At 34.1% G+C, this 12,454-nt stretch overlaps 1 protein-coding gene across 3 annotated transcripts in view; it reads left to right on the top strand.

Moving 5' to 3' along the window:
- Positions 1 to 12,454, top strand: part of PCDH15 (protocadherin related 15) — a 721,184-nt gene that overhangs the window by 634,587 nt on the left and 74,143 nt on the right. For all 3 annotated transcript variants that reach the window (XM_074374029.1, XM_074374028.1, XM_074374030.1), the window contains exon 26: positions 7,258 to 7,385. In XM_074374029.1, the coding sequence (XP_074230130.1) occupies positions 7,258 to 7,385 (128 nt within the window). The remainder of the gene's footprint in view (positions 1 to 7,257; positions 7,386 to 12,454) is intronic.

Genomic DNA, 12,454 nt, shown 5'->3' with positions numbered 1-12,454 from the left:
GTCAGAGATTTGAGTCTGAATCTTCTCTGTAATCTTAGACACATTGTTAATCTCTCCAAGCCCTATTATCTTCAAGGAAAAAACATATATAATCAATAATACTATGCCGTTATGGGGATAAATTGGAATAATGCTTGGAAAGCATTTAGCTGAGAAAAATCTCAATTATTAAGTGATTAGTATTATCATTGTCTTAGTCAACTCGGGCTGTGATAACAAAATACCATAGACTAGGTGGCTTAAGGAAAAGACTTTTTTTTTTCTTTTTTTCTCACAGTTCTGGAAGGTCAAGGTGTGTCAGGGTTGGTCTCTGATATCTCTCTTCCTGGATGATAGATAATCCCTCCTTATGGTGTCCTCATGGAGGGAAGGGTGGTAGGGACAGAGAGACCAAGAGAGACACAGAGGGAGAGAGAGAACACTAGCCTTTGGGTGTCTCTTCTTATAAGGACATTAGTCTTTTTGGATCAAGGCCCAACCACACTTATGACCTCATTGAACCTTAATTACTTCCATAATGGTTCTGTCTCAAGTACAGTTACATTAGGGGCTAGAACCTCAACGTGTGAATGTAAGGGAGACACCATTCAGCCCATGGAAGCCATTAGTGACCAGAGTCGGTAATGTCTTTTGTACATGAAAGAAAACTACAAAAAGTCCCATGTTTGTAATTTCACAGAATTTTGCTTTTCCTAAATTTGTCATCTGTAAGCACTTTACAGTTTTTCTATCTTCTCTGAATTTTACCTTTTGTTAAACAAAAGCAGTAATATGCCAGCTGTAGGCAGAAAAATTTCCCTCCACCAAGAGATACCCATGATCTAATCCTTAGTTTATTAATATGTCATTTTTCATGGCAAAAGGACTTCCCAGATGTGATTAAGTTAAAATTTGAGATGGGGCAGTTGTCTTGTGTTATCTAAGTGGCGTCAATGTAATTATGAAGGTCCTTTTAAGTGAAAGAAGGTAGGCCAGTCAGAGTAACAGTGATGCAGCATGAAAAGGACTTGCTCGGCCATTGCTAGCTTTGAAGATGGTAGGGGACCATGAACCTAGGAATGCAGGCAGTCATCTTCCATAAGCTAGGAAAGGCAACAAGACGAATACACCCCTTGAGCCTCCAGAAAATAATGTAGACCTGCCTACATCTTAATTTTAGCCCACTGATAGCCCTCTGCCCTATAGAAATCTAAGATAATAATGTGTATTGTTTTAAACCACTAATTTACAGAAGAAGTAGAAAACTAATATGATGTTCATATTTTCTTTGTATTAAAGGGAAGAGGCTTCTAGTTATGATGCTATTAAATACTTTAATATATTATTCAAAATACGATTGCTTCTCTTCCTTCATCAATGCTGTAGACATTTATAAATCCCTCAACTCATTAGTCATGACTCAGACGGATAACAAATACAGAAGGGGTGACTGCAATAGTCTGCCCTTTGAAATAGACTTATTATTATTTTTTTAATTCAGAAACATTTTATTTGGTTTCTACTATTTGCTTGTCTGTATTCTAGAACCTGAGGGAAATGCTCTCCAGTCTCTAATGGATCGTTAGCTTGACTTTGTTACAAATCTTATTTTTGTTATGCAGAGAGGCTTGAGTATGAATTTTAGCTATGTCTGGATATAAAGTTGGGTTCTTCCTTTTAACAGTGACTTAATTTGTGTAAGTCTTAATTTCTTTATCTGAAAAGCATAAATGGCAGTCTATTTCATGGATCATTTAAAAAAAATTTTAAAGAGATACTATAAAAAAATCAGCTACTACAAGGACTAATACAGAGACACTATTCAAAATAGAGTAACACATCTTCCCTTCCTTCCATTAAAATGCAGTACCAGAGCTGGCTTACTAGTTTCTCCTTGGTGGATTCTTTTCTACTTTTTCAGATGAAGCTCCTTTATAATCTCAAGAAAGGAAAACATAATGTTTCTTTCTGGTGTGTGTGTGTGTGTGTCTGTGTGTGTGTCTGTGTGTGTGTGTCTGGGTCTATACGTGTTTAGAGGCACGTATGATAATTCAAGAGTGTTTATGTGACGTTAGTCACTACATTCAGCATACCTTTTCAAGTTCTTCATAAATTGCTTTTTCAAGACACAGTCTTTTCCTTTGTTGACTTGGTTTTTTGCTTGTTTATATAATGTACGAAATTTATCAATCATTGCTTCTCAGTAAATACAAAAACTTTGGGCTTAAAAATAATGGTCTTTTCATACATAATTATTTTTTTCTCAGGGGTGATTCTGCATTTCAGGATAAAATGATTCTTATTATGCTTGTAATGTCTATAGAGTATTTTTACATCAAATATTGTATAGTATGTGTCTTTTTCAAAGACTGTTGACTTCTTAAAATAAGTTTTCTGTAAATCTGTAACCTTATCAAGTAAACAAAAGTATGGGTATTTAATAAGGTACTTTTACTATATTTCCCAACAGTATTCATACTATTATAATCCTTCTATTTGTGCTAAAAATATATGTACTTTCCCACTACATTATTTGGGAAATACATATATAACATCCCACATGGAAACATTCTTTTATTTTACAAGTCAATGCTGGGAATTTTTTTTTTTTTTTTTGTGGTATTTTGTGGTATTACTATTCTCCCTCATTTGGATGATGATGATTATAATGATGATGATAATTAATAATACTTTCTCTTTTTTACCTTGAAAGTCAGGGAGCTCTGAGACATAACTGAAATAGTGAAGCCATCATGTATTCAATGCTTTACATGTATTTGTTCATGGAATCTAGCTACTTATGTATGATTACTACCATGCTATTGTTGAGAAACTTTAGCTTAGAGAGGGTAAATAACCCATGTGAGGTCACTGTGTGTATGTGGGGTGTTACTGGCATTTGACCCAGGCTGTGCCTCCACAGTGTGTGCTTATTTTTCTTCTTTTTTTATTTCTCAGTTCACAACTACAGCAGTTGTATTGGTCCTTATGGGTCTTGTATGAAGCTGCTTTGTGGAGAGAGTTGGAGTTTAATAGATACAAATGAGTTACAGTAGTATCTGTGTATTCTGAATGGAAGCATGCTGAGCTAAGTCATCCTCATTCCCTTGCCAGTGCCTCTGCGTGCATCAGTTTGGTCTCACAGGCTTCACACAGAATGCTAGCAATAACAATGAAAAAATAACAATATTGCATTCTTAGCTTCTGTTTTGATGGTTACTATTTACAGGGAAACTCAGTTTATTCAGTTTCCCTAATGAGAAAAATATGTTAATATAGACACAAAGACAAACTTTAATTACTATTTAGAATATTACTCTTTTGATTATCTCATCACTATAATTGTAAAATTGTCAGTGTTGTCATTTTCTTCTTAAAAGAGTTAGCTAAAAATCAAGTGTGTATTATAGTAATCTGAGTGTAAATTTTTGAAGCCAGTAGTTACATGCAGTTATTTCCTTAATTCTGTTATTAACCTTTCATCAAACATACACAAGATGTATGTTTTAGATACAAGCAATTAAAATCATGCAAAGGCTTATTAAATCAACATCAAAGCTAAATTAGGAAACTGTTGAAATGAACCTTAAAATATTCAATCTCTCCTTTCAATCAACTAATCTTCGACAAAGGAGGCAAGAATATACAGTGGAATAAACACAGTCTCTTCAGCAAATGGTGTTGGGAAAACTGGACAGCAGCATGTAAATTGATGAAGCTAGAACACTCCCTTACACCATACAAAAAATAAACTCAAAATGGATCGAAGACTTAAACATAAGACAGGATACAATAAACCTCATAGAAGAAAATATAGGCAAAACAGTATCTGACATACATCTCAAAAATGTTCTCCTAGGGCAGTCTACCCAAGCAATAGAAATAAAAGCAAGAATAAACAAATGGGACCTAATGAAACTTACAAGCTTCTGCACAGCAAAAGAAACCATAAGTAAAACAAAACGACAGCCTATGGAATGGGAGAAAATTTTTGCAAGTGAAACCGACAAAGGTTTGATCTCCAGAATATGTAAGCAGCTCATAGGACTTAATAAGCAAAAAACAAACAACACAAACCAAAAATGGGCAAAAGACCTAAACAAGCAATTCTCCAAGGAAGAAATACAAATGATCAATAGGCACATGAAAAAATGCTCAATATCACTAATTATCAGAGAAATGCAAATCAAAACTACAATGAGGTATCACCTCACACCAGTCAGAATGGCCATCATTCAAAATTCCACAAATGACAAATGCTGAAGAGGCTGTGGAGAAAAGGGAACCCTCCTACACTGCTGGTGGGAATGCAGGTTTGTGCAGCCACTGTGGAAAACAGTACGGAGATTCCTCAAAAGAATAGGAATAGACTTACCATATGACCCAGGAATCCCACTCCTGGGCATATATCCAGAAGGAACCCTACTTCAAAAAGACACTCGCACCCCAATATTGATAGCAGCACTATTTACAATAGCCAAAACATGGAAACAGCCTAAATATCCATCAACAGATGACTGGATAAAGAAGAGGTGGTGTATTTATACAATGGAATACTATTCAGCCATAAAAACCGACTATATAACGCCATTTGCAGCAACATGGATGCTCCTGGAGAATGTCATTCTAAGTGAAGTAAGCCAGAAAGAGAAAGAAAAATACCATATGAGATCACTCATATGTGGAATCTAAAAAAAAAAAACAAGAACATAAATACAAAACAAAACAGACTCATAGACATAGAATACAAACTTGTGCTTGCCAAGGGGACGAGGAGTGGGAAGGGACAGACTGGGATTTCAAAATGTAGAATAGATAAACAAGATTATACTGTAAAGCACAGAGAAATATATACCAGATCTTGTGGTAGATCACAGCAACAAAAATAATGTGACAATGAATACATGCATGTTCATATATAACTGAAAAATTGTGCTCTACATTGGAATTTGACACAACATTGTAAAATGACTATAACTCAATAAAAAGATGTTAAAAAAAATTCAATCTCTCTTGCTGCCTAGCTACTTAAAATAAACAGTGTATATAAATATGACCAAGTACAATTCCTGCAGAGGAGAAAGCTGAGAAACAAGAAGCAGTGACTTTTGTCATTTTAACATACTTAATAATTTATTTTTCAAAAGATCATGTAAATATATTATATTCCTGCTAATTTGATCTAATGAATACCCTTAACATATATCTTTTACACCATTTCTTTTTATTCAAGCTCTATTTTTTTAGTAAATAACTAAAAACCCTTTAGTAACATCAGATTAAGTGCTTATGTCAGATGATCCATTTGCTCTTAAACATTACTCTATCTATAGAAACAGTCTTTTATCTGGCACATAAGCTAGGACAGAGGAACACAGAGGAAATTAAACAATTACCCAATTAAACAATGGTATAAGTACTAAGAATCTTAAAGGTAATTCCAGATAGCCTATGGAATTATGAATGGCTTTAGATTTAGTATTTTCCTAATATGAAACTTTAAAAAAAATCTGTTTTCTTTAAGAAAGATACTTAACAACATGCAGTTGCTTGGTACTCTGATTTTTAAGGGCTTAAAATGTATTGTCTCGTTTCAATTATGGGGATAAAATAGAGTGATTTATTTTATTTAAGTGAGTACAGGTGGAGGAGAGGAGCAATTTTAGTCTAATTCAACATTTATCAAACATTTATTAAACACCTTATAGAAATCACAGTGCTTCTAAAAATTTACTTTGCCTGTAAAGCCTATAGTAATACTACAAAAATAGTATTAAAGGGAAAATAGCATACAAGATATTACGTGTGTGAGTGTGTACACTTTAAAGGAGATCTAACTTTGATCTCTTGGCACCAGAAAAGTAACAAATATGTGAAGTCTGGTATTCCAAGCATTTTTTTTTTAAGTTCTCTGCAATAGACTCATCATTCTGATACAATTCAAAAAATCTATTTAATGTGTTAGACCATGAAGAATATTTAACAATAAGAAAAACATTGCCCTTGCCTTCATGATTTTACAGTCTAGTCTAGTGAATATTTCCTATCAGACTAAGCTCCTGTATCCTCAAATATGACAGTAAATATTTCTTTGATATATATATGCTAGTAATAATTTGAGATAAGGGGTCAACTCTCTTGTTTCACTGACCTTTCCCAAAGCAAGCAAAAAGGAGCTTGTTTCTAAGTTCTCACTAGGATGATGAAGATTATTCATTCATTTATTCAATTGATACAGATATATTATACACCAACCATACTAGTAGGTTGGTGTTATTTAGTTATGGTTGAAGACATGATAAAGCAACCAAATCCAAGTGTAACTGATAGTTTATAGAGCAATTGCCATATAGTTGATCCTACTTGAAATGCATGAGAAAACTTTACATAGGTAATACATCAGGATACTCACGCAATTTGAATCTACTTTTTGCAAAACATTTACCACTTATTCCTGTTTTTATCTGGTTTGTAAGTTATTTTTATACATCAGATTCTTTGTAAAGTTTCATCTGTGAACTATAAAAAGTGCTGTATTTCTCACTAGAGGAGTGATGATTCAGGGGATGAGATTTTAACATGTGAAGATGAAATGTATTCTTTATGACATATTCACTGTGACTTAAATTACAAAACCCAGTATTTATGAGTCATACAATAATCATCTTTCCAGCTACATCTTTTTCCATGAATGATAGATAGCCTCTAATATGTGATACAATTTGTTTTCCCTTTGTGGAAATAAGCACCTCACCCAACCATTGCTTACTTTTAATCTTAAAAATATAAATATATTATAGTACAGTTTAAGCTAAAAGAATATCACTGCTAGTTTTATACCTAAAAATTAAAATTATTTTTAAAATTTATGGCATAATCTGTTATTTCATAAGTCATTTTATAAATATATAAAACACACTTGGTGTCACTTTGGTATAATTGGTAATGCGTGTGAAGTATTTGTGAATAGGAATAGTTGAATTTTTTAAATTAAAATTAACAGAACACAATGCTTACTACCTATTAAATGGAGTAAAGTGAATTAACAAGTCAATGTAATGAAAAGAAATAGTAGCAACTTAACATTATGGTGCCAGAAACCTCGTTATCAGTGTCCTCTGTGGGTACAGAGTATTAGGCATGCCAATTAGGAATCAATTTTTGATTTAAGTTATTTTCATTGTTCAGGAAAAAAAAGTACAGTAAGGTATTCACTCCAGTTCATTTTTTTCCTAATGAGTAACCACCAATAAAAGTATGTTATTTCTTATCCTCCAGGTAATACAGCTAAAGTGTATATTGAGATTCAGGATGAAAATGATCATCCCCCAGTGTTTCAGAAAAAATTCTACATTGGAGGTGTATCTGAAGATGCAAGAATGTTTGCTTCTGTGCTCAGAGTTAAGGTATGAGAACATGTATTAAGATACAGAACTAAAGGAAAAGCAGAGATCTTCTATTTTGCAGATAAACTATAACCATATAATTTGTATTAACTGAGTACCTATCCACATTGGTTAAATAAAAGTCTGAAGCTTACAGATATGAGTTTAATTAGCCAAACTAAATGCAGATTAATTATGAGGTGAATACTAAGCAACTTTTTGTGCTTTATTTTTACTATAAAAACAGGAACAAATTATTTACGATGTTTTACAATGACTAAGACATTATGTATGTTTTCCTAGTAAATTTGTATGCCTTTAATATTAAGGTTTAATTTACAATAATAACTCCAGAGTCTCAAGATGGAGCTTCTTGTAGCAAATATAAAATTACTATTTTCTAATAGAAGAAATGATGTAATAAAAATTTTAATTCTTTATTCTGCAGAAGTTCTCTAATATTAGTACTTTAGTGAAAAATTTAAAAACCCTCAATATGTCAGAAATATTTTGTTAACCTAGTTAGAAACTTAAAAACACAATTGCTAAGACTAAAGTTGACAATTTTCAATTTTTCTTTAATTATCCAATATATTTTTAAGATTTTTTTCAACAGTTAGTAGTACATAAAGTTGCAACAGGTTTATAACTAAGAAATAAATTCATAAATATTGCATTGCATTGGGGGAAATTCTGTAGGCTATGGGTTTTAGATTATCAATTACAGAGTTTTCTGAAAAACTTATTAATCAGTTTTTTTCAAATAGTTATTAACATACACATATAAAACCTAAATATCCGCAAGCAAACCCAGCTGTTGACTGCCTCTAGCTGTGCACATGACTAGTTGCCTTTCTTTCCCTATTAGCAGGACCACCATGACTGTACTCTTTTCACATATGATTTTATCCCTTTCAACATCCTAAGTAAGAAAGAGAAAAGTCAACCAGGCAAATGAAGCCTGTGTGTTGTACTTGCAAAATAGCTCTTCCACAGCACCAAATTCAGACTCCCAATTTGAATCACGAGTTATAACTGAAATTGGCCCACAAATTTAAGCCAAACATGTTATATCCAACTCACATAATGATTTACAAGTAATAAGTTCTTTGTAGTTGATTTTTATCTCATTTTACATTTTAGTCCCATTAAGGATAGATTCAGTTCATTCTGTTAGTCAGTAAATAATTTTTGAGTGTTTATAGTGTGCATTGTTCTAGAAGTTGGACATAGAGCAATTGAAAAAATAAACAAAAAAGCCCCAAACTTCCCATTCTAGTAATGCAAACAAACTAGTAGGAAAACACAAATTGTAGATCAAGAAAATAGTAGCTATTAATATAAAGCCATGTGGTCAAAAGCAAGAGGAAAAGAGCATTCTTAACCAAGACCATTCTCCCAGGTAAGGAGCATTTTGGGCATTCCAGTATACAGACTCTAAAGCTAAGGGGAACTTGGGGGTCAGTGTGACTGCAAAAGACTGTTGGGGATGAGATTGGAAATGCAGGCCAGAACTAGGATATGGGATTTATTCTAGATACGTTTAGAAAGAAAGTCTTTGAATGGTTTTGTCTGAAAGTGTGACAAAATCCAATATAAAAGGGTTACTCTGGATGTTGTGCAGGGTGGGGAGTGGGAGTAGGTACACAGTATTTTCAGACAAGAGTAGAAACAGCCTAATGCATCACTAGGCTAGGCAAGATTTGGCAGTGGCTTGAACTGTGGTGGTAGAATGAGGAGATGTTGAGAAGGAAGTAAAAAGAAAACCAAAAGGATTTGCTAATGGATTATATGTGGGGCATTAGAGAAAATCAAGGATGACTCTAAGCATTTTGTTCGGAACAAGTGCCCATTGCTCCCTCGGGTATTGTGGTGCAGAAATAAGAGTTTATTTTTGGAAGTTTTATGTCTGTGAGGCTTTTTCAATATGCAGGCATAGCTCTTGGCAAGACAATTACAGATGCTGATTCAGATTCAGGAAAGAAATCAGGGGCCGGGATGAAATCATGATATCAAGAAAATGGGTGCAGATAGAAAAGTCCGAAGACTAAGCTTGGGGAACTCAAGACTGAGAGATCAGGAAGCAGATTCACCAAACGATGCTGAGAAGTTACTGCCAGGTAGCAGGAATATTAGGAAAATGGAGGGTCCCCGAGCCTTGTAAGAACTAGACTGAGGAAAGAGTGAGCAATCAATTGTCAAATGCTGCTGTGAATAGAATGCCCCTGTGGATTTTTACATGACCACTTACGCTAATAGAATACTGTCGTGGAGAAAAAAATGAGAAAAATGTGAAAACATCCCATTAATAACTATTCAAGAAACCTGTAGAGGATGGGTGATATAGTCTGATGATGACATTTACCTCAGAGGAATTGGGAGAAGGTGGCAGAGGGAGCCACTTTTTGAGACAGACTTAGAAAACAGTGTCTTCTGTAGGGGAGAGGTACGGGGCGGGAGGAATCAAAAGTAAAGGTAATCAGAAGGAAGTCTGAATATCCAGGGGGTACTGCTGCTGATGGGCTATGAATTTGAAGGAATCCTGGTGAAAATTTGATGGTGTAGGTAGAAGTGAAGTGGGAAACTGAGTCACATTAGAGTGTGTGAAGTGCTACACAGGGAGAAATATTTGGGTGCTGAGAGATGCATTGGAGAGAGCCTGTGGACTTCTTTTGATGACGCGGAAAGGGATGGGATTGATTGTTTCTCCAGGACTACCAAGGGTAGCAAGAATTCTGTAGGACATTCCCTTCTTCAGTCTATCAGTGGGTTATTCAGGCTAGGAGGAGGGGTCCTTCCCAGGAAACCAATTTCATGCAATGTAGAATTCTATGCAAGAGGGGAGAGAGAGAGAAGTTCAGCCATGTAGTGATGCGAGTATATGCTTAATGATCAGTTCAGTTAGGAAAGCATAGATTGTTATGTGGATGCAAAGGAAGGAGACATTTCCATTGGTGAAAGAACATAAGGAGTTTTCTGGAGGATCAAGAATTTGAGTGGCACTGAAGAATCATGAGACTTTCTCAAAGTGAAATTTAAATGAGGAGGCTAAGTCTACACAGAGGAAACACAGTGAGCCAAACCCAGAGAAACAAAGTGCAGAGTGTGTTTGTGGAACAGTGTTAGGAGGCAGGAGGAGCTTAGGAGGTGATGTGAGTAATAAATCTTCAATGGTGAACATTTTCAAATGCTGCCTTTAGCCTTGAAGACTAGAAGCTTCTCCTTTCCAAATTTAATCAGAGTGAAAGTGAATTAAGCAGTTCTCAATTCATACTTACAGCAGCAAAAAATGTTATTGGAAACAGCACTGGATCAGGGCCAGCCAAGCCCTGATTCTTGTCAGAAAGATGATTTAAAAAATAAGGAAGAGCCTTCAATTATGAAAGAGGCTTTATACCACTTACTGGATAATACTGGGATAATGTTACATTTTATCTACCTTCCATGCAAGTTAGTTTTTTTTTTTAGCCTGCCATGAAACGCATAAAGATAAATGCTAATTTTTAAATTGTGTTATACGTAGGAAGGGGAAGAGGAAACATATTACAGGATTGACGAAGAAAGATGGGACTAAAATATAAACGAATAAAACTATACTTGCTATTTTAAAATATGGGTAGTGGATTAAGGGCATTACTAAAAATATATTAAGAGAAAGACAACAGAATAGCATTATTGAAATGAATTATCCAATATAATTGATAGTAAAAAAGGAAAAGAAGATATATATATATATATATATATACTCTGAAACGGCATATCTAATCTGCTTAGAGACCTGTTTAAAGTTCTTTTTTTTAAAAGAAAATATATACTGTGCACCTAACTATGCTGAAAATACAGAGGTAAGCCAAACAGGCTGTCTCCTTGCCTTTATAAAGTTAACATTCTAATAAACTAGACCCAAAAAGCAAGTGATCAAGGCTTTTATTTATACACACATGTAGAAATTTAGATTCTGGCTCAATAATTTGAATGTTCATATCATGTTAAAGTAGGTACTGGATTGTGTCAAAAAAAACATAGAACAAAAGAGTTAATTTGGGATTATCTGCTACATTTACTATGGTTTAATGTTAATATCTCTGTCACAACTGGTTCCACCAAATTAATTTCCATTGATCACACAAATCAGTTATTGTAACTGTAGGAAGAGGAAGAAGAAAATTAAATTGTAATTATTTTCCCTTCAGCCTTTAATACTAGAATTAATATCAGTTTAAAATGTCACCCTTTAGCATATACCTAAAAGAACTGAAAGCAGGGACCCAAACAAATATTTGTACATCAGTGTTCATAGCAGCATTATTCACAGTAGCTTAAAGTTGGAAACAACTTATATATTTATTAATGGATGAAATAATATACAAAATGTGATAGATTGCAGTATTATTCAGTCTTTCAAAAAGAAAGAAATTGTGGCATATGCTACACCATAGATAAGCTTTGAAGATGCCATGCTAAGTGAAATAAACCAGACACAGAAGGACGAATCTTGTAGGATTCCACTTGTATGAGGTTCCTAGAGTAGTCAAATTCATAGAGAAAAAAAATAGAATGGTTCCCAGGGACTATGGCAAGGGGAATTAGAGAGTTATTGTTTAATGGCTATAGAGTTTCAGTTTGGGAAGATGAAAAAGTTCTGGACATGAATGGTGGAGATGGTTGCAGAACAACATGAATGTACTTAATGTAACTGAGTTTTACACTTTAAAAAATGTATAAAATGGCAAATTTTATGTGATGTATATTTTATCACAGTAAAAAAAAAATCCCAGAGTTGAAGTGAGGGGCATCAGTAATATTGATAGAATATGAAAACCTTTCTTTTCAAAGCTATTAACCTTCAGGGGTATCCATTCCTCTTACGTTGATTTGAATGTGAATTTCATATTTAGATTCAGTAATAAAGACTTATGTTAGTCTATTTATTTTTCCTTGATTGTAAACTATTGGTTTTTTTTTTTTAAACATTTGATTCTCCAACACATATCAGTGATCATCAGTACTCTTTGCAACAGTTCTGTAGATGCTCCTTGTGGGGCTACACCACCCTTATTACCACCCCTACTCAGCCTGCAAGGAGTACA

The sequence above is a fragment of the Camelus bactrianus genome, chromosome 11 (genome assembly GCF_048773025.1).
Source record: "Camelus bactrianus isolate YW-2024 breed Bactrian camel chromosome 11, ASM4877302v1, whole genome shotgun sequence".
Taxonomy (NCBI): Eukaryota; Metazoa; Chordata; class Mammalia; order Artiodactyla; family Camelidae; genus Camelus; species Camelus bactrianus.
The sequence above is the reverse complement of the archived record's forward strand: the minus strand, read 5'-3'. Positions and strand labels throughout refer to the sequence as shown.